The sequence below is a fragment of the Gossypium hirsutum genome, chromosome D12, assembly GCF_007990345.1.
Source record: "Gossypium hirsutum isolate 1008001.06 chromosome D12, Gossypium_hirsutum_v2.1, whole genome shotgun sequence".
Classification (NCBI taxonomy): Eukaryota; Viridiplantae; Streptophyta; class Magnoliopsida; order Malvales; family Malvaceae; genus Gossypium; species Gossypium hirsutum.
In genome coordinates, this window is record NC_053448.1 from 60,923,494 (window position 1) to 60,944,823 (window position 21,330).

The 21,330-nt window shown below is 32.5% G+C and overlaps 2 protein-coding genes, 1 long non-coding RNA gene and 2 pseudogenes across 4 annotated transcripts; 2 read left to right on the top strand and 3 right to left on the bottom strand.

Moving 5' to 3' along the window:
- Nucleotides 1-1,482: 1,482 nt before the first annotated feature.
- Nucleotides 1,483-5,864, bottom strand: LOC107947264 (mitochondrial carrier protein MTM1-like; annotated as a pseudogene).
- A 1,601-nt stretch (nt 5,865-7,465) lies between these two features.
- On the top strand, nt 7,466-11,290 carry LOC107947267 (beta-glucosidase 12-like; annotated as a pseudogene).
- On the bottom strand, nt 9,182-9,833 carry LOC121224366 (uncharacterized). The gene is made up of 2 exons (XR_005921990.1): nt 9,609-9,833; nt 9,182-9,468 (listed from the first exon to the last, which is right to left on the bottom strand). It is a non-coding gene; the product is annotated as an uncharacterized lncRNA (long non-coding RNA).
- Nucleotides 11,119-13,341, bottom strand: LOC107947266 (myosin IB heavy chain). Of its 2 annotated transcripts, none has more exons than XM_016881858.2 (4): nt 12,908-13,341; nt 12,436-12,552; nt 11,502-11,560; nt 11,119-11,420 (listed from the first exon to the last, which is right to left on the bottom strand). In XM_016881858.2, the coding sequence occupies exons 1-4, from the start codon at nt 13,119-13,121 to the stop codon at nt 11,397-11,399; spliced, it is 414 nt and encodes a 137-aa protein (XP_016737347.1). In that variant the 5' UTR covers nt 13,122-13,341; the 3' UTR covers nt 11,119-11,396. The 2 variants fall into 2 exon arrangements, with proteins under 2 accessions (XP_016737347.1, XP_016737346.1); XM_016881857.2 differs by having other exon boundaries at nt 12,234-12,552.
- Nucleotides 13,342-16,713: 3,372 nt separating this feature from the next.
- On the top strand, nt 16,714-20,046 carry LOC107947268 (ubiquitin-conjugating enzyme E2 28). The gene is made up of 5 exons (XM_016881861.2): nt 16,714-16,892; nt 16,985-17,062; nt 18,545-18,672; nt 19,299-19,403; nt 19,627-20,046. The coding sequence occupies exons 2-5, from the start codon at nt 16,993-16,995 to the stop codon at nt 19,768-19,770; spliced, it is 447 nt and encodes a 148-aa protein (XP_016737350.1). The 5' UTR covers nt 16,714-16,892; nt 16,985-16,992; the 3' UTR covers nt 19,771-20,046.
- The last annotated feature ends 1,284 nt before the right edge of the window (nt 20,047-21,330 follow it).

The window sequence follows — 21,330 nt, forward strand, 5'->3', positions numbered from 1 at the left end:
AAAGGATCATAAATCGGATTGGAAATTCGAGGGGGAAATGCTCGCAGCCTTTGGTAAGGATCCCGAACTTTGCATGAAAGCTGTGTGTGCTCTCTACCGGCAACAAACATCAGGGGAGAAACTTTCCAAGGCAGCCTTGTGCCAAAATCAGAGAGGTTTTAATAAAATCGACGCCTACAGGTATATGAACTCGTAAGTTTATGATTTAGATGAACATCATTGTCATATTTTGCACAGCGGCTGATATCTATATGCTGGAATTTGTACTGTGTCTTAAGGGGCTGTACGTTGGCAGAGTTTCTGACTGATGGTGATCCGCAAGGTGATTTAATGAAATCCGTGAAGGAATTGGAAGCATATGATCGGAATGCAGTCGAGTTGTGTAGAAATTTGGCAACAAAATATTCTAAGCAATTGTTTGAGATCTACAAAAGCAAAGAGGATCCGAATTTTCTTCCTCCTTAAGGTTCTCTGCAAGTAATTGATTTAAAAGATATCTGAACTCGAGAGCTGGGGAATGTTGTTTTTGGTTATTTATCGTTCTCGTTCTCTGTTAGGTACTAATATGTTAATCTTCGAGGACATAGGTAAAACTTTCGAATATCAGGTATATAGCTTAGGTAAAACTTAGGACAGACTGTATGTAAACTTTATCTCGTATCTAATAAGGTTTATAGCTTTTGCTTTCTGTTGCTTTTTGCTTATGACTATGGGCTATATGTTCGATAAACTTATTGGAGAACTCTGCAGTCAGTTATATGTATCATTGCCCCGCAGAAAATGAAGGGAGGCACTGAAAAGATAGAAGCTTGCTGATTGTTTATAGAAACATAGATGAAGTAGTGGGTTTGGATATCAATCAATTGCCACTGATTATTAGTATATGAAAAAGAACAACATAAAATATATATTGGCTCTATATATCTTTTGGTATTATTTGGGTTTCACAATTTCTTTTTTAAATACACATTATTGAAAAAAAGAACTTAAAATTTAGAATTTGAATTTCCATCATTTATTTATTTTGGTACAAAAAAATTCATAATTTATTGATTTTATAAATTGCATTATTAATAAATTTGTTTAATTTCAAGTTTAATATACTAAATGCTCTTCAATGGCCGTTAATTTTCTTTCAATTTTTAGGAACGACTTAATAATCATTAATTAATTATGAATTGTTATCATATAAACCTTAAAAGCTTGAACAAATTAGACAAAATTAACATAACTAATTTTAAATACTAAAATGATATATTTTTGTTGAATAAAAATATCATATTAGACAAAAAAAAAAAAACCCAGGTACCTTATTAAGCCATTTCCATTTTATATATGAATGCTTCAAAAAACTTTTATGTGAATTATTAACTAGTCCGTATTTTATATAAATACATGATACGATATATTTCAAGCATAAGAATGTGAACCCAAAAGATAATGAGAGATCAAAACTAATCACAATATCTGTATGAACTAAAATAAAAAATAAAATTAGTCTCCTTATTTCTTCAAGGGGGAAACTGTATTGAACTGAGACCACCTCAGCAAAAAATAAAATAAACTCTAAGAATCAAAATTTCCCCTCGACTTTGAGCCTTGAGAAACAAAAGTAACACGACAAAACAAAATTGTGTCAGAAATGAAAAAAATAAAGTGCTAACTTTGTGAGCTTTGGAGACCTAGATTAAGGATTTACAGCGATGAACCCGCTTTGTTATTACCGACAATCTATGGTGTATGCTTGTATATTCCACATTTAGAAAGTTAAAAACGTCCAAAGACCTACACAAAGGAATCTACACCACCAAAATTGCATATTATCAGAGCATATATTCCTGCTGCTACTTGTATCCTTTATCCAATCAAAATTTTCAAGTCCTTAATGAAGCAAAATTCTTAGTAGACCAGAAAACTGGGATCAGCTGGCTCTTGTGGGTCATGAACTTGCGTAATGGTTATGTAGAACATACTTCACTACTTCATAAAATGAAACCACGATCCCAACTGAAGGGCCGGCACGGCCTACTCGAGGACCCACTCCCGTAAAAAGCCCCTTCATCCCTCCATCCCTGTTCCAAACAAATGTATAGTCCATAAGTAACAACTCTTCCCGAATTATACAAGTTATAGCTTGAATCTATCAACTAATTGGTTCTTAGCACAACCAAGCAATAGACAAACATAAAACAATTTAAATTCCATGAACATACGCAATTCAATGTTTAATGCTATCCGAGTTTTTTCATTTCTATCAACACAAAATCGTTTCTCAAGCATATTGCTGCCACAGAAAGCTTTATTCACAACTTATTCGTAAAGGTCATAGGGCAAGTTTGAGGCTTGGAAAATGGAACCCTGTTATGCATGCGTAATATCTCCATCAAAGATGCATAATTCAATTAACAGTGGGTTGGAAAGATACCTCCAAACTTCCATCAGTGTCTGTCGCGTTGTCATTCGCAATGCCCTCACAGGGTCCTTCTGAAAATTACAACAAAGATGGCATATTTTAGAAGATATAAAACAGCATAGTCTAGTTCATTAACTTTGTACTTACAGGGGTAAAACAAAAATGCTCAATATGTACCAAAAGTAACTACTAACTGGGTAATGCATATGGCATAAAGTCAACGGGTAGCAATATTCAAGAACCATCCATTAGCTTTTGAAGGAGACAAACCTCTATCTGCCTTCGAGTTTTAGCAACATCTAGAGGACAGGTAGCAGCAGCAGCAAGGCTTCCATGAAAAAAACCCAGCAGAAAAATTTGCCCCAAGGACAGTAGCGACATTGGATTCTTCACCCACCAAACCCAGAAATTTTCTCCTGATCTGCAGTAATAGGTACATAAACCAAGAAATTCAGTTGTTGGCATGTATTCACTCGAAAACGCCAATGGGTTTCCTTGAAACTTTACTGCTGGTGGTGGCGGAGGGGGGGGGTAAACTATAGGAGTTCTAAGAAGTGGGAACTCACAGGCTCAAGGGTTGACCAACAAATTCCTGAGAAAGGAACATCGCGAGCAAGCTGTGCTCCCATGCCTGTCCATAAGACACGATACCCTTGCACTGTCAAGGGAAACATAAAAAACCATTATTAGAATTGTGGAGGAAAAAAAATTTGTTGTCTTATTAAGACAGCAAAATGCCCATTCAGTAACAATCAGACTGCCATTCTTATGGAAATGAGCCAGGAATATACAAAAATTGCCATATTTGTTTTCTCAGAAGCAACTGCGGTCGCTTATTTATACAGTGATCATTTAGGATGAAACTCAATTCTAATAAAATGAAAGGAAAAAACACTCGTTTATTAAGTATGACTCCACGCTCCAACAAAGTAATAATAAAAGACACAAGTCATCATGTTGGCATGTTAAACCATCTATATAAGAACATATTAGCCTGCAATTACCATATCCATTAAGCTTAAACCTTATACATCAGTTTCTCAATTTGCTATAAACTTTCACATCTGGAACTGCTGAAGAGTTGCAGAAATACAAGTTAAAGGCACAAGGCACACTCTAATTTTATATTGCTTGAGGTGTAAGGCACAAACAGAAAACCCGCGTGGGTGAAGGTACAATATGCATGTGCAGTAAAGCTTAAGGTATAAATTATGATAATGAACTTTAAAGAGTAGTCTAGTTTATTAACAAAATATCCAAAATTTTAATTTTCTTTTGTTAACAATGTGCACGACTTCCTTACTGACACATGTCTATTGTTTAATACTCAAATATTGAGAGGCAGAGAGAGTTTAATATCTTATTTCTTGCTAGTAAAGGTATAGGTAATGAAAAGAAGTTAGAAACAAAAGAAATTAACTAGAACTTCAATCAGGCAAGCTTCTTTTCACACCTACTGCCATAATAAAAAGTGAGTCTAAATGCATTAGCTATGTAGCTGATCAAATGTGCCTCACTTGAAAGGTTTAGAGGCACTTTAGTTGTCAGGCACTAGGGCGCAACACCACAACAACAATGAATTATGAAATTTTTTATGTTTAGGACATAGAAAGTAAAAAGACAAAGGGAAAAAGTATATTCCCAAAAGGCTAATCTTAAAATGCTGAAAAAGTAACAATAACCAGAAACAGGTATTCCATAGAGTAACTTACAACTGCTCGGAGGGTTTCTGCCCTTGACATCAGAGACAACTCCTAGAAGGGTATTAAAAACTCCAGGAGGCTTCTTTCCGATCTGAGTGTCTTTAAATGCCTGTGATTAAAACAGAACACAAAAATGAATTAGATGAAACAATACAAAAGGTATCTATGAACCGACAGATATTCAATTTTTAAAGCAAAGCAATAACAAACCTATTTTTGTCAAAAAGGAAAAACATAGTAGCATTAAATACCAGCAATAGCAATAGAATCACTTTTACCATGAAAATACAAATTAAATAGCTCAGTAAACAAATTAATATCAAAATTACCTGCATGTGAGTTCTAGCAAGTTCAATAGGGTAACATGTCGCACAAGCTAATGACCTTGCCAAAGAGCCAGCAAACAAAGGGGCATATGGTGTTGCACTAGGCATATATTGTGCTGCAAGCCCCTCCATCCAGTTGCGGAATATGTCGTAGCAAGGTAAATAGATTCCCACCTGTACAGAAATGTAAGCAACTGTCAAAAAGCTCTATTGATATCAGTACATGATATTTGCATGCAAAAATACTTTCTTCAGCTGCTGTAAGGTTTGTTAATGGAAATGGGAACTCACTGTTGGTACAGCCAAAGCAAGACCTGCATTAGTTCCTCTCCACAACCTAGAAAACCCCTCCTGCAGAAAATATTATCCTGTTATGCGTTTGAAAATAGTAGTAAACACAAACAAATGCCTAAAGGAAAACATACTCAGTCACATGTATAGTTAAGATAAAGAATTAACCACTTTAGGTTATTACAGCAATCTTATCAACAAGTTATATAAGATGACTGCATTGCAGCACCGACCTGGCGTATAATCTTGTTGAAGACATCTAATGTTCCTTTGTACTGAAAACAATCAGGAGGACAAATTGATACAGTTCCATGGACTCCAGCACGGGTACAAGATGGTGAACATCTTAAATCAGCAAACATCTAATCCAACATATTCATATATGACAAAATTAAACACAATCTAACATTGCATCAAAAGATTATAACACACAACATAAAGAATTCTTTTCTCTGAATATCAAAAGTGAGGGAATAGATTGCACTGGTACCGTATTTGGTCCGAAATACGCCATTCGACCAATTAGATTACTTAACGGATGTGAGTAAGGTACTCCGGCAGCCTGAGCTTGCAACCTTGTCTGTTAATTACAAGAAAGAAACAAGGCAATATTTTCAAACCACAATTAAACAGCAAGGAAACTGTACTGATTACGTGGTTTATCATACCTTGACAACATCGAGCGGATTAACGATGATGGCGGACAAAACGGCAGCACCAGCAGCAGAGAAAGCTCGTTCTCCAATCCCTAGATTCGAATTGGTAGTACTGTTATCATGCTGATCCTGAGGCTCACCGAGTTCAGTCTCAAGTATGTCCGTTATCGTCGGTTCCATGATCGACAATTCGTGACCGTTGATTTCAACTCTCGAGGATTGCTCTGAACTCATCCATGGATTATGGGTTCGCCGCTGTGTTTCCGCCATCTCTATTGCTTGCATCTTCTCTCCAAAAAAAAAACAATTAAAAGTGTGAAAATAGAATCAAAACGATGGAATTGATTCTCATATAACCTAATGTCAGGACATTTTTATTGACTTTAAAAAAAAAAAAGAAGAAGAGAAAATTGAAAGGCTTTTCCGAATTCCTTGGGGAAGAGGAAATTAATATTATTAAAAAATTGAGCGGAAAATGCTTACCAGAAAAAAAAAAAAAAAAAAGCGAGAGACGCACAAAACCCTCTTAGCTTTGGGCCGCGTTTGGGCGAATTTACGGAAGCGACAGTGGTTTTTTTATATGGTTAAAAGTGAAAAATAATAGTTTAAAACTTTAATTTGATTTTTTATTAAAAATGAAGGGAAAATTTATTCCCTTTTTTCCTTTTTTTCTTATATTTATTACTGGTGAAAGTTTTGCCGCTTGAGTATGTTTCCAGGGCTTTCTATTCAGCGCTTGAAACGAGGCGCCCAAAACGGCGAGTCGATAAAACCCTAACGTAACATGGATAAGAAATTTCGGACTGGTGAAACCCTAATGTAACGTCAATTTTTCTCCTAATGGCACGCAACCATATGGCAGTCCATACTCTAGCCACGCAATTACTATATATTTGTTTTGTTTTTTCAATATTACGTTTGAAAAAGACACAGGGGAATAGCATAATCACGAATTTATTTAAAGAAAAAGTAAATTTATAAATTTAGTCATTTATATATGATTTAAATTACATTTTATTTATCAAAATTTAGAAAATTAAGATATAATCATTAATGTTATCAATTTTATTACCGTAATATCAATATTAATCAAGTTAGTACTTAACCGAGAATAATAAATTATTCTTAAATAATGGGTTATAATTCAAATAACTCATTTGGTTGGACCATGTACTTTGACTGGCAAAAAGAAAGGGGTATTTTTCTTATCAAATAGCAAAAAAATAATAGATTAATTTTGTTTTATAGTAACAACACTTTACTCTTCAAAGTTTTCTTATCGAATATCAAGCGGTCCTCATAATTGATTCCACACATTAATTTAAAGCCAAATCCATTTTTATTTAACGCAAAGGACGGCCATTTTTGGCCATCCCACTAGGGATGTTTATATTTTATATTTTGATATAAAATAATTTTTAAAAATTTTAAAATATTTAGAATAATTTATATTAATGTTACTTAATTTTAAAATATTTAATATATTTCAATATTAATATTAATATTAATAGATTATAATTTAAATAATATTATTAATAATTTATTACATGTTTTTTTATTTTATATATATTTTTAAATTAATTTATTTTAATGTTAGTACTGCTAATACTATATATTTTTAATAATTTTATATTTATTTTTGCTCTACTTTAATCAATGAATATAATTAATTTTTATTATATTCGAAATTTATAAATTTAATTTGATAAATGTTATTAATATGTGTGTTTTAACTATATTTTAAGCTTAACAATTTAATATTGATTAATTTTAATATTATAACATTAAAAGTTGATTCAATTAAGTAAAATATTAAAATAAAAAGATAATTTATTTAAAATCAACTTTATATTTAACATATAAAAATTTATAAAGGAAAATTTTAAACAAAATGCATGAATAACTTAAAATTAAAAGACAAGGAGTAAAAGAGTAATTTATTTAAATTATCAATAATTACTTCAAATGTATAGTACCATGTGTCAAAAAATTATAATGGGAACATTATTATTTATTTCCTTTTTTAATTAACACCATGTTGCTATATATATATGATTAGTAGCATTTAGTAGTTGAGAGGGGTAAGACAAATGGGAAAGAAGGGGGCTTTGTTGCTGTGCTTGCTGGTGTTAATGGTAGCCATGGATGGTGCAATAGCAAGTCATAAATGGAGGCCATTTAACCGAAGCTGTTTTCCACCTGGTTTTATTTTCGGTGCTGGATCGGCTGCTTACCAGGTGCCTTTCCTCCTCCTATTAGTTAATTAGTTATATATATTAAGACTAACAATCTGGATCAATGGATTGGAATGGTTAGATCGAAAATCAATTGACGTATCGGTTCAAAATAAGAGGTTGAACTAGTTGAATAGATGGCTTTCTATATATTTTTAAATAATTTATTTAATTAAACTGGACAGACCAATCAGATTGAGAATTGATATTTTGACCGGTTTGATATCAACTGGTTTTGAAAACCTTGATTTTAGTCTTTAATTGAGTTCGTATAACAAGTTAATCATATGGTTGTTAGAACCGAGCTCACTGGTTGAATTGAGAATTTTAAAGGGAGAATAAACCGGTACAAAATCGATTGAACCAAGTAAAAAGCCAGTTAAAAACACTTTGAACTAATTTTATGCTAATTTAAATATTTAATTTTGTTATAATTTGTAAAATAATGTTTATAAATGAGATGAAATTGATGATTTAAAGAAAATTAGATACCTAAGTTGAAAAGGTGGTACAGGGGTTATTATTATTAATTCCTTGCTTGCAGATTGAAGGAGCAGCTCTTGAAGATGGAAAAGGACCAAGTGTATGGGACATTCTCGTTAGACAACATCCAGGTTCACTAATTTTTCATATTACGGCTTAAAAACTTAAAATAAATTATTAATTATTTGAAATAAATTCAAATTAATACTCCATATTCAATACTAAATATACAATGGTATAAAAGTTCAAAAAGCAGAAAATTGAGGTGAGGTTCTTTTAGACCAAAGTTCAAGTTTTTATATTCAAAATAACAATGTAAGCATGAAAAATAATAAATTAATAAAATTCAATTGAAAAATATATATGCGCAATGACATTGAAAACACTATCAAGATTTTCAATAATAATATCCCTTTCATTACCAAATAATTATGTATAAAATATGTCCTTTGTTTTACGGGAATAATATATGCCAAATAAATGTCCACTATAATTAATTACAATTTATTTTATTGAAAATTCTAAATTTGGCTAATTATGACAGAAAGAATTGTTGATAGAAGTACAGGAGATGTTGCAGTTGATTTTTATCATCGTTACAAGGTTTGTTGCCCAATAAAATTTTATTTAATTATTTAGATTCATAATAACATTTTTTATCATTATATAATCTAACAAAAACCACTTAATTTAATGTTCTACAGGAAGATATTATGCTTATGAAAAAAATTGGTTTGGATTCCTTCAGGTTCTCCATTTCATGGGCTAGAATTTTACCCAGTAAGATCATTCCTTTTAATCTACCCATTTTAATTTTAATTATTTTAATATTAAAATTGAAATTTATGGTCTTTATTTTGCAGAGGGGAAACTTAGTGGCGGGGTAAACCCATTGGGTGTCCAATTTTACAACAATCTCATAGATCATCTTCTTGCCAATGGTTTAAAGCCCTTTGTCACTTTACTCCATTTTGATCATCCCCAAGCTCTTGAAGATGAATATGGTGGATTTTCAAAGTCCCAAAATTGTGTACGTGAAGTGAAAATCCCTTAACAAAATGCATTCTCTTAATCATTTCAAATAAAATGGTGGATATTTCATTTAGTCTAAAATATTTTAGTTCAACATCTATTTATTAAAAAGAGAGATTAATTTGTTTTTTTTTTCCTTGGCAGGGATGACTTTGTAGATTATGCTGATTTTTGCTTTAAAACATTTGGGGATCGAGTCAAGCACTGGGTGACTATGAATGAACCCAATGGGTGGAGCTTAGGCCTTGCCACTGGCTTACCTCCCTCTTCAACCCAGTCTTATATCTTAACCCATCATTTTCTTCTTTCCCATGCAGCTGCCGTCAATCTCTATAGAAAGAAATACCAGGTTCGAATCCGATTTTAAATAAATAAAAATGAAGGGCAAAAGTGAATCATCAACATATAATAGAACAACCCTAATAGTGATAGAAAGTGCAGGCATCTCAAGAGGGAAAAATTGGAATCACCTTAGTAACCACTTGGTTTGAACCAAAATTTGATACAACCGCGGACCGCAAGGCAGCTTCCAGGGCTCGGGATTTCCTTTTTGGATGGTGAGTCGAAAAGAATACTAGACCCGTTATTCATGTTACTTTTCGTGTTATAATCGTATTTAAGGTGTTGCATATGAAAATTTCGACTCGCTGATAACTCGTGCCAAATTTTGTGTAGGTTTATGGATCCAATAATATATGGTGAGTATCCAAAGAGCATGCAATCATTGGTAGGAAATAGACTGCCCAAATTCACTGAAGCAGAGTCCAAGCTGCTAAAAGGGTCAATTGATTTCCTTGGTGCAAATTACTACACCACTAACTATGCAGAAAATGGTCCATCGAATACTCCCTTCCTACCCACTGATGCCAGAGTAAATCTCACAAGTATGCTAATGACTTTCCAATCCACAGCTTATTATCTTATTATATTTGAACCCTAAAAGAAAACACTTCCATCATCATTAACACACCTTTTGGTTCTTGCAGCTGAGAAGAATGGAGTTCCGATCGGCACACCCGTAAGTTCTTGCAGCTGAGAAAAAAAAAAACTTTTCCCCCTGTTTCTGCCTTCTTCAAACAGCCATTTTGATGACCAAAATATTGGTGTCAATAATTTTGCAGACTGATGTGAGCTGGCTTTTCAATTATCCAAAGGGTTTGAGAGACCTTCTGCTATATTTAAAGAAGAAATATAACAGTCCGACCATTTACATTACAGAGAATGGTTAGCCACATTGCCTGAGTCTTTAATCTTGAGTTAAGATATACTCTAAGTCCCTATACTTTTTATACATTTGGAATTTAATCCCTCTACTTTTTGGATTTTTAAAATGCAAGTTTGATTATTAACATCATTAAAATTCATTGGTATGATGTTTTGAAATTAAAAAAGACATTACAATGAACATGAATTTAACAAAAGAATTTTAACAGTGGTAACAATTGAACCCAAAATTTGAAATCTGAAAAGAAGAGGGACTAAATTCCAAATGTTTGAGTACAGGGACTTGGAGTACATTTTAACCTAATTGTTTTTCATGCATTTGAACCAATAAGCTATTTTATTTATTGATTATTCGGTGCAGGGGTGGCTGAAGCAAATAATGCTTCATTGACGGTAAAAGAGGCACTCAAAGATAGCACCAGGATTAGATACCTTGACGGCCACTTAAAGTACCTTCTAAAAGCAATTCAGTGAGTACTTAGAACAAAAGTTATTCAATTCATAAATCAACTTTAGCTTTACCTTAACTTATTGCTGAATCCAATGTTTTTTTAACTTTTTGGCAGGGAGGGTGTGAACATAAAGGGTCACTACATGTGGGCGTTTTTGGATGACTTCGAATGGACTTCTGGATATACTCTTAGGTTCGGGTTCACATACATTGATTACAAGAACAACTTGAGAAGATACCTTAAATATTCAGCTTATTGGTTCAAGAAGTTTCTCCTTAATTAACAACAACAATGTCACAATGGATTGCAACACAACAGAATAATAGTATTACTTCATTAATGTTACGCAAAGGAGACCATCTTCTATTGTGACAATTTCTACCTAGTATGGAGATATCACACATGCAAAGAGTTTATACAACCATTTTTCTCACATAAAAATTACAAAACAATACATTAAAATGGACAAGAATATGGTACATACTTTTGGGGGTGACCTCCATGCTGAGCAGAACCTGCCACAAAGTGCGATGAGTCCATTTCACCTTTAGATTTTGACGAGTGCAATTTCTACTTATTTCTTCACAATTCTTGTCCTAACACTCCCTGAGATTTGCATAAATGTGCATGTTTCAGTGACACATAAAACCAGTATACTACAAGTGTTAAGTGCATCATGTCACGTACCTTCGGCTTCCTCAAACTGAACTTCCTTAACGAGGTCAGCTGAAGCACTATATTCAAACCTAACAAAAGAATATAACATTTAATAAAACCAGGGAAATGTTACCTTCAAATGGAAGATTAAAAGATCCAATTGCAAAAAAGAAAAGATTTCCCTTCTTAACAAGTAAACCAACTATTATTATGCAGGATATTTTTCGCCAACTAGAAGCCTGATGTAAATGAAATTTAGGCCACTAACTCATGCTATCCTATAAATGGCATCTATAAGCAAAAATATAGCAGATATCTAACAACTATAGAGGGTCTTAGGCTAAATTATATCTTGTAGAGGTAAAACATCCCTCTCTTTGTTAGTAAAGTTCTGGGTGCCTCTTTGCTTCTAAAGCAGATATGCTCTATCTTCTCTATTTCCTCTTCAACAAGAACATTGATTCTTGTCAGTGAATGATCTCAACAACTAATATTTAATCATTTTCAACATGATTCATAGACATGGAAGCTTTGGAGATACCAATGCACATATCAAGAAATGAATGAAATAACAAATAAAAGACCCCGAATTGAAAGCCCCAATCAACCAGTTATACTAGAATACAAAGGTGTTTGCATAATGTTAATAAATTTTATCTACATTGGGCACAATCATGTTAGTTCAAAACAAAGCTTAAAGATTGAATCAAAGCAACAAACAAACTGAAACATGCCAATGGCAGTTGAATCGATAACTAATACCTATTTGAAAAATCCACCTCGAGTTCATATTCAGAAGCATTCTTGGTAGCATCGACCAAGACGGTAACAATTTCAGTTTTGCGAGTACTAGCCATTAGCAAATCATACTCCGTCGGAACGATAATTGCAAAGAAATTATCGCTTAGTTCACTCAAACATATCTTATCTACAGCGGCTAAAGCTATCCGGCGCTTAAGCGTACCAGTGTCAGGGTCAACCAAGTAAACCGCAAAATCAGTCACCATAAGAATCCGCCGTTTCAGCTTTCCCGTTGAAGTGAACTTCAGAACTTTATCAGCAAAGAAAACTTGCTTGTCGCCTGCAGGTTTTATATCATTTTATTATTAGATCGAAGCGCTAAAATCAAATAAGAATAAGAAACAGCCTTCCTCAAATTATGATCTAGATTTTAAATTGGTTCGAACTTCAACACAGTCCAATAAAATCCTAAAAGATCCTATCAAATCAGTCAAGCTATTAGACTAAATTCTTGTGTGCCTTAGCTTAGATCTTACATATTTAAAAAAAAAGTATTAACAATGTTTTTCAAGCAAGAACAGGCATTTACAATCTGATCATATCAAATCCGAACTGAGATTTAATGCTTAAATTGAACAATAGCACCTGACTGATATGAGATTTAACGCTGCAAATAACAAAAAGAGCTAAATAACCTTGTTTTTGCAAAATCTTCATTAAGTAAGGACGGGAGGGGATATCCATGTAGTCTCCTTTATATTCATGCCGGCGGGAGGCTTTCCGTCGGACTTTAACTCCCATAAAGGGCTCCTGATCTTCAGTCACGTTGCTATCCGACGGCCTCAATCGCATCCTGATGTCTTCTTGTCGTTCATCGTTGTCGAACTTGGGGGCATCGGAATCGTTCATTTGGACTCGCCGTTGCAGGTTGTGGTGATTCTTTTTTGGTCAGGGCGAGTCCAAATCCGGAGCGATGTTTGGCTTTTGGGAAAGGGAGAGAAGTGGAGGCGGTCCTGGCGGAGCTAGAGGCTAGCTTTGTTCGGGTGTGCTTATTACCGATTCCGCATTCGAGGGAATGTCTCGGTAGAAATGGCATTGAATCAGAGCCGTCAGATGTTCAGATTCTTTATTATTGACGGTCTAAATTTACTTTGAATGAATAAATCTTAAAATTATTAGTCCTACGTAGACCTGTCCATGGCGGCCCGGCCCGACGACCCGCCCAAAATATGAGAGGATTCGGGTAAAAATATAGGCCCGAAATATGAGCTTGGGCAAAAAAACGAGGTCCGTTTAAAAAATGGGCCGGGCTCGGGCTCAACTTTTTTGGCCCGGGCTCGGCCCGGCCCGGCCCGAATATAATAAATATATTTTTTATTTTTATTTTTTAATTTTAAAATACTTTAAAAATATTTTTATTTTTATTTTTTATTTTTAAAATATTTTTTTGTGTTTATTAAAAATCGGCCCGGGCCTAAAAGTCAGGCCAAAAATTTTTCCGGGCCCGATCCGAACCCGGCCCGGCCCATGGACAGCTCTAGTCCTACGTTGGTAAAAATACTTAATTATCTGATTGTATTATATTTATTTTATTAAAAAATAAATTAATTCCCATAAATTACAATAAAAAATAAATGGATCATTTATCTATATTCCTGTTTGTTTACTTTACTCACTCTACAATACTTATATGTTCAGTAAAATTATGTTTCGTTTAGGAATATGGATTTAGATTTTATTTATTAGGTAAATCGTAGAAATAAAATGCATAAGTTGTAGATAAAATTCTTGAGATTCAATATAATATATATCAGAAAAAGTATAAAAACATGGATTTACCAAATCTAAATTTTTTTAAGAATTCCAAATTTGTTATTAAATAGATATCTAATAAATCCTTGAATTTGAGAAATTATCATTGTGGCATTTTCAACTAGTTCACTACTCAATTTACACTATTTTTAAAAACAAATTCAAATTCTAGAATCTTACTTCTCAAACATTGTCTTAAAAAATTCATTTAATTATACTATTAAAAATTGGTATGTCTAAAGGAATAATCAAACAATGACACGTGAGATGCCATATATACTTCATGCTGTTGTATAGAGACCAATTTTTAATTATAGAAATGAATAATTTTTTTAACAAAATAACCAATTTGCTATCTAATTTAACATGTATGGACTAATTTGTCTATTTTTTTAGTAAAAGGGACTAAATGCAATCCAACTTCTAGTATAAGGATCTCTATGATATTTTTATTGTGTATAACATGCACTGACATTTGGTTGCAATAAAGAATATAATAAAAATATTTAAGAAATAAATTTATCTTAAAAATTGTAAATAATTTTATTAATTAAGACAAAAATAATATCAATCCATACTAATATCAAGACAAAAACAAAACGTATTAACTATTTTGATATGAACCGATAATCTGTTCACGAGGTCGTTTTGATCATACGATAGATGCTACCATGAGGCTTTATTCTCTCATCGCTCACTTTCTTGGCATTATGACATCAACTTTTGAATTATCCATTTTGTTTCGTCAAGGAAAATCTTGATTTCATCGTGATTATGCTCGTGATGCTCCTAATTCGTCTTTTTATCGTGTTATACCCGTGATATGTAGATGGTTTTGTCCCTTCAGCTCTGTATGTTCAGTCTTCATATTTGTTCTTTAGGAGTTAGTTTATGATTAGGGGCGGGATTAGGGTGAACTCAAATTTTTTTAATTGAGTTTGAAATTAAATTATGAAATTTTGAGAGACATTTCTTAATTTACGATCTCAAGAGTTTAGACTTTTTATTTTCATTTTAAGGATTAAAATATAATTTTACTTTATACTAATTTATAATTTCATTATTTATTTAAATTTAAAATTTTCCATTTTCCCGGCTGGCCCTTGAATTCGTCTGGTGGGACTTGTATTGTGCTAGAAGATCTTTTGTAATTTCTATCAAGCATTTTCAACGGAAAAAAAAATGATTCCAAGTTCCTAATGGTCCAATATCTCCATTCTCTAAATAAAAACGGTCCAATATAAATACATGCATATATTCTTCTTCTTTTTTAAGTCGAAATCCAATATTCTTCCAATTCTACTTTTGGTATTTTCTTTGCTATAAAAAATGCTTTTCTTTTTCTTTTTTTTAACAAAAAATATGTTGAATTGAGTAATTTAACTCGGTACTCTCAAACTCGGTTAGTGATTTTGTAAATAGTAAAGTAATATAAATAACTTTAAAAAAGCATAAAGAGTTGAATAAATTTATTAAATAAATAAAAATATAATGAATAGAAATAGCAAAGTTGATTAAATCTTGGCTAAGTTCATGTTGTTGTAATTGTAATAAATTATAAGAATGTGGTTTAAACGTGTTTGTTTAAGCTTGTATCTTTTCTAGATTTAAATAATTAGAGAGTTATTTATAAAAGTAAGCATTGTATAAATAAAAAAGGGTAAATTACATTTAATGTCACTAAACTATTAGTAAGTTTATATTTTGATTATTGAACTTAAAAAAGTTATAAAATAGTTATTGGACTATTCGAAAGTTTTTATTTAAGTCACTATGTTGTACTTTTTTTTTTAAGTTTAACTAACGAACTCCAAGCAATGATTCGATTATTGATACAATGGATTAGTGTTTATTGACGAGTAGAATAACATATCTTAGATTCAAGTCGATGGAACAGTCAATGTCAGAGATTAGAAAAGAAAATTGTTTGGATTTTGGTTCAAAAATTCGTAACATTCAAAGTTATTTCATGAAAAAAAAACTATAGAAGAGGAGGGGAATGAGAGCTTTCGATTGGTGGAGACGATGTGAATAGAGAATGCCATACAATAATGATTTTTACAACACAATAACTTAAATAAAAACTTTCGGATAGTTTAATAATCATTTTGTAACTTTTTAAAAATAAGTGACCAAAACATAAATTTACTAATAGTCTAGTGACCTTGGATGTAGTTTACCCATAAAAATAATAATCATTTTGGAAATAATGTTGTAATTATTGACTTCATTGATAATTATCCTTTGAGCCACAAGGTCTTACTCTTTCCCACACAAAACTCACGGGTTTTGACCCAGACGGCCAGACCAAGCCAACTCAATCGACAAAACGCGTTCGAGACCGGATCCAATCACAAATCGAGGAACCCGAAAGCCGCACTCATGTTTAAAAACGACTCGTGCCTGTTTCGTATTTTCCCCGAACGACCACGGGCAACGCGTTTAGTCAGTTTAAAGAATCTCATTTTCCAACGTAAAAAAAAAAAAAGAGAGAGAGAAAAAAGAATAAAAGAAAAAGGAAACAGAGAAAACCAGAATAATAAATAAACGGACTTAATTCACTGGCAACTTTTGGCGAAGATGGTGTGATATTTCATTTTTCTTACATATTAAAAGTATGGGACCCACACGTAAAGCCAATCAGAGACTATCAATAGAAGTCGGTCCACCTTTTATAATATACCGCCACTACACCTTATTATAAATTCTCCTCTCATTTGTTTTTGTTTTTCTGTTCTTCCCCACATTAAAAGCCTGCCTTCTTCTTCTTCGATTAATATTTCTCTTCTCTAATCCACCTAAAGCTCCTTCAAGTTTTTGAAAAACGCAATATATTAAAAAAAGGATAACTAAAAACACCTTTTTGAGGTTCGATCTGTTCGATTTCTTGCTTTTGATTGTTTATTTTTTGCGTTGTTTTGATTTTTAATTTTTTTTTGTCTATGGTGAATGGACCGTAGGTTTTGCGATGGCATCGAAGCGGATCTTGAAGGAATTGAAGGATTTGCAGAAGGACCCTCCTACATCATGCAGTGCTGGTATAACATATATATACGCCTATAAACTCATTCTTTTCGTTGTGGCTTTTTATTATCTTTTTTCTTGTATTGATGTGTTTAATCTTTGTGTAAGACGATGGATTTCTAGAGGTATATATGTTTTTTTTATTTGAATGGATGATTAAAAATGACCGGTTTGATATAATTATCAGTTATTTTTGCAGCGGAAAATGATAGATTATTAGTAATGTTTGTTTGTGATTATATTGAAAGGATCTAATTTTGATGTCTTCTTGTTATAATTCTCATGTGAGAAGACAGTTCTTGGTATTTATGTTTCGGGGTTTAAATCGAGGATTCAAATTCTATAATTATCAGTAATTTTTTTACTCAAAAGATGTTAAATTATCTATAATGTTTATTTGTGATTATTGGAAATGATTGTAATTTCATGTTTTTGATATAATTTTTAGTGATTTTCTTTTTGCAACAAAAATGTTATATTATTAGTTATGTTTGTTGGTGATTATTTAGAACATGGTTGTAACTTTGTCAGCCAACATATGGATTTGGACGGCCGAGTTAAGTTTGTATTCTGCCTCGTAGTGGCTTCTATTCGTCAAATTGTGTTCTTTTTAGAACCAATAAATTGTAGCATCGAAAAAGAACCAAAATAGTTGTAAAATTTTAAGCATTTATAAGAATAGTTTACATTACAGTATGCTCAAATGAAACTTTTCATGAATTAAATGTGTGTTGAACTTGGAATTGCTCATTTTTCATATTCGGTCTTAAGAGTCATTGTTTATAACATGTCTAATCTATGGTTGTGTTCTAAACTTGTATAAAGATAGCACTTCATCATGCGGCGACATTATCAATTGAAGTCTTTTACTTTGGAGTTCAGTAGTGGAAGGAAGGAAAAAGACTTCATTCGGTTTTTCCATGTTTGGTATTTTTCCCCTTTTGGTATATTAAGAGATTAAGAGGAAAGAACATGAAAACCATAATATTCATTATTTTGTCAGCTAATTCTTGACCCTATCTGTGCAAGATAGGCATGACGGGGTAAACTATGAAGGAGACCCTTACTTCATTTAAATGTAGTATACGATCATATTCGAGTGCAAATGTTTTAATTTTTGGAGTGTAAATCAATTTGATGAACTGTAGTTCCAAAACCAGGTCTGTTTTCTAATTGATTGGGACTATCCTTCCTGAGGAATCCCAAGGTTTTTTTTACTGTTTTGTTACGTGCCTTCAAAGTAGCATAAATATTTTTTTTCTGATTTTATGAATTTATACAGTTTTCTAGGTATGCACTTACCACCATTTTGCTTGTAATTACATATTTGACATTGAGTCCCTTATCTGCATGTTCTTGATATTTCTTTTTGCTCTCGTATGCTCTGCTTATGCTGATGTTTTTCGGTAATTGGTTGTAGTATCTACAAGTGCTCAAGGAGTATCATTGAGCTTTATTACTTATATATCGATCAACGTTTATATGACAATTTGCAGGTCCTGTTGCTGAAGACATGTTTCATTGGCAGGCAACAATCATGGGTCCACCAGACAGTCCATATTCTGGGGGTGTTTTCCTAGTGACTATTCATTTTCCTCCAGATTATCCCTTTAAGCCTCCCAAGGTACTTTTTATATGTAGTTTTTGTTTACCATAGATGCAGGTGTTTACTCTTGACATTTGCAAGGGCACGTAATTTCTCTGTTGTTTCAATGCTTTAAAACACTGATCATTCACTTCTATTCTGTGTTGGGTAGCAACCTTTACGGTCCAGTTTATTTAAAATATCCTCCCCACCTTCATCTCTCATCTCATTTTTATTAATATTTGAAGAAATTAACGATTGCTTTTTTGTAGATACTCCTTGCATTACTTGTTTCATACTAGATTAAATTGCACATGGAGGCATAATAGAAATCTTCATTGTCATGTTACTTGCCAAATTCTGGTCTGCCTAGTGGCTTGACTGCAGAGAACGAAAAATACAATACGTAACAAAATTGGAGTGCTGTTGAGAGGCCATAAATATTCCCATAAGCTTGAAACGGTAGAAAATATATGTAAAATGAAAATTGATGTTGCTCTCCATTGGTAGAATCCCTTTTTTATTTGTCTGACCGTTCTTAATGTAAGAAGTGCTTTAACCCAAAATTATCAAGGCTATTTTAATACAGGTTGTTTATTGCTTCCTTTTCTCTCTTATTTCCATCTCTCTTAAAGGGTTTTTCCAAAATGATAATGAATTTGCAGGTGGCATTTAGGACAAAGGTATTCCACCCCAATATTAACAGCAACGGAAGCATTTGCCTAGACATCTTGAAGGAGCAATGGAGTCCTGCACTAACAATTTCCAAGGTAATTTATTTTCTAAACACCTCATATTCATGTTCGGTTTATCAAACCGTTGATAAAAACAGTTCCAACCTCAGTGATGATCAAATCATAATACCTACCGAATTGAAAAGTTAACCGCCCAAACACAAACCCGGTCGTTTGGCTCACAATTTATTAGTCTGAGTATTATGTTTCATCTTTTCAACTGGTTAAACAATTTTCCTTCATTATTATGTTCTCTTAGGTATTGCTATCAATCTGCTCTTTGCTTACGGACCCAAATCCCGATGATCCATTGGTGCCGGAGATTGCTCACATGTACAAGACCGACAAAAGCAAGTACGAGACAACTGCAAGGAGCTGGACCCAGAAGTATGCTATGGGCTGAAACAAGCTCACCGTACGTGGGGTTAGGCCCTATGTTTTTCTTATATAGTATATATATTTATTTTGGTTTATCAGTTCTATCTGGAAAAAAAAATCTGTTCTGTCACTTCAATTCTAAGGCTAAAAATTGGACTAAGCTTGTCCATAAAGCGGCCTTAGTTAAAGAAGAAAACGCAAAAAAGCTGCTTTTGCTATTGTTGTATGGATAATGCAACCTTGGAACGAAGAAGCTTGTTGTGCCCCTGAATCTGAAAATGTCCACTATTCTCCCTTAAAATCGACATTCAAAACCCTAATATTGGCATTTACAATACAATTAAATAATGTTATACCAAATTTTATTTAGTTTATATATTCAAATGTGACTTGAATAAAAATAGAATGTAAAGGGCCACCATAGTCGACTGAAGATGGCTGCTTCAAGCCTATATAAGTTTTATTTCTGCCAAATTTTTTGTGTTCAGATTTTCTTTGCCATTTATAATATAAGGGGTCGCGAATTGCGATACATTTTTCTCTACTTGTAAGCCCATTAACCAGTACACTATGAGAAGTTTCATGACTGAAATTAAATTTTGCCTGGTTTAGTTCATTGGTTTTTAAAATTTTTAAAAAAAAATTGTAATTATATGTAGTATTTAAAATAAAAATTTACTAAAATAGAAAATTAAAGAAAAAGTTAAAAAAATATCAACTTTTTAAGTTTTGAATCCAATATCTAACATAAATTGAATTCAATAAAATCAAATTCAACATCATGATTTAAATTAGTTTTCGATTTTCTATGATTTCCTTTTTTCCGGTCTAGTTAAATATCATTTGGATTTTTTTCCTTCAAACAGGCCAATTTTGTAAGGTAGAGGTGGTTGAAGATTTTGACTAAATCCAAAATAGATAATAGGCTTTGGTTACTTGATTACCTGTCTTGCCAATAAGCACAGCCCATTGTAGGCCCGATTCCTCCGTCCACTGTTCATTGTGCAATTCGCGTTGCAATATTTGCATTGTTGTATTGAGTGCTCTGTAGGTATTGGCCATACACTGTATATACGTGCATTGAAGGGAGTCCACGTACAAATCAAACTGATTGACAATTATATTTATACATCTGAATTATCTATCCCAATGAATATGTTTTTGGTTGAATTTTTATACTTTGATCCCAATATGGAAAATTTAATTTAGACATAGTTTATCTTATATTAGAATAATTTTTAAAAAATTTACATATGTCGTAATTGAAGTTAGACATAAATTGGACATAATATGCGTATAATTCATGCAAGTTAAGACATAAATTTAACACTTAAAATCACAACTTTATGAATAAATTAATGTTTCTTTTTTATTTTACTTCATTTGAGTTCTTTCTTTAAAATTTTTAATGTCCGTTTTATAATTCTTGTTTAGAGTTTATGACTACTCTTCTTAATAATATCATTTCGAAAATTTAAAGCTTATTTTCTCTTATATTCAAGACTTATTAATAGATAATTAAAATTCTTAATAAAATACCATATCTTTCTCGCAATTAAATCATGTAATAAATAGAAACCGATCC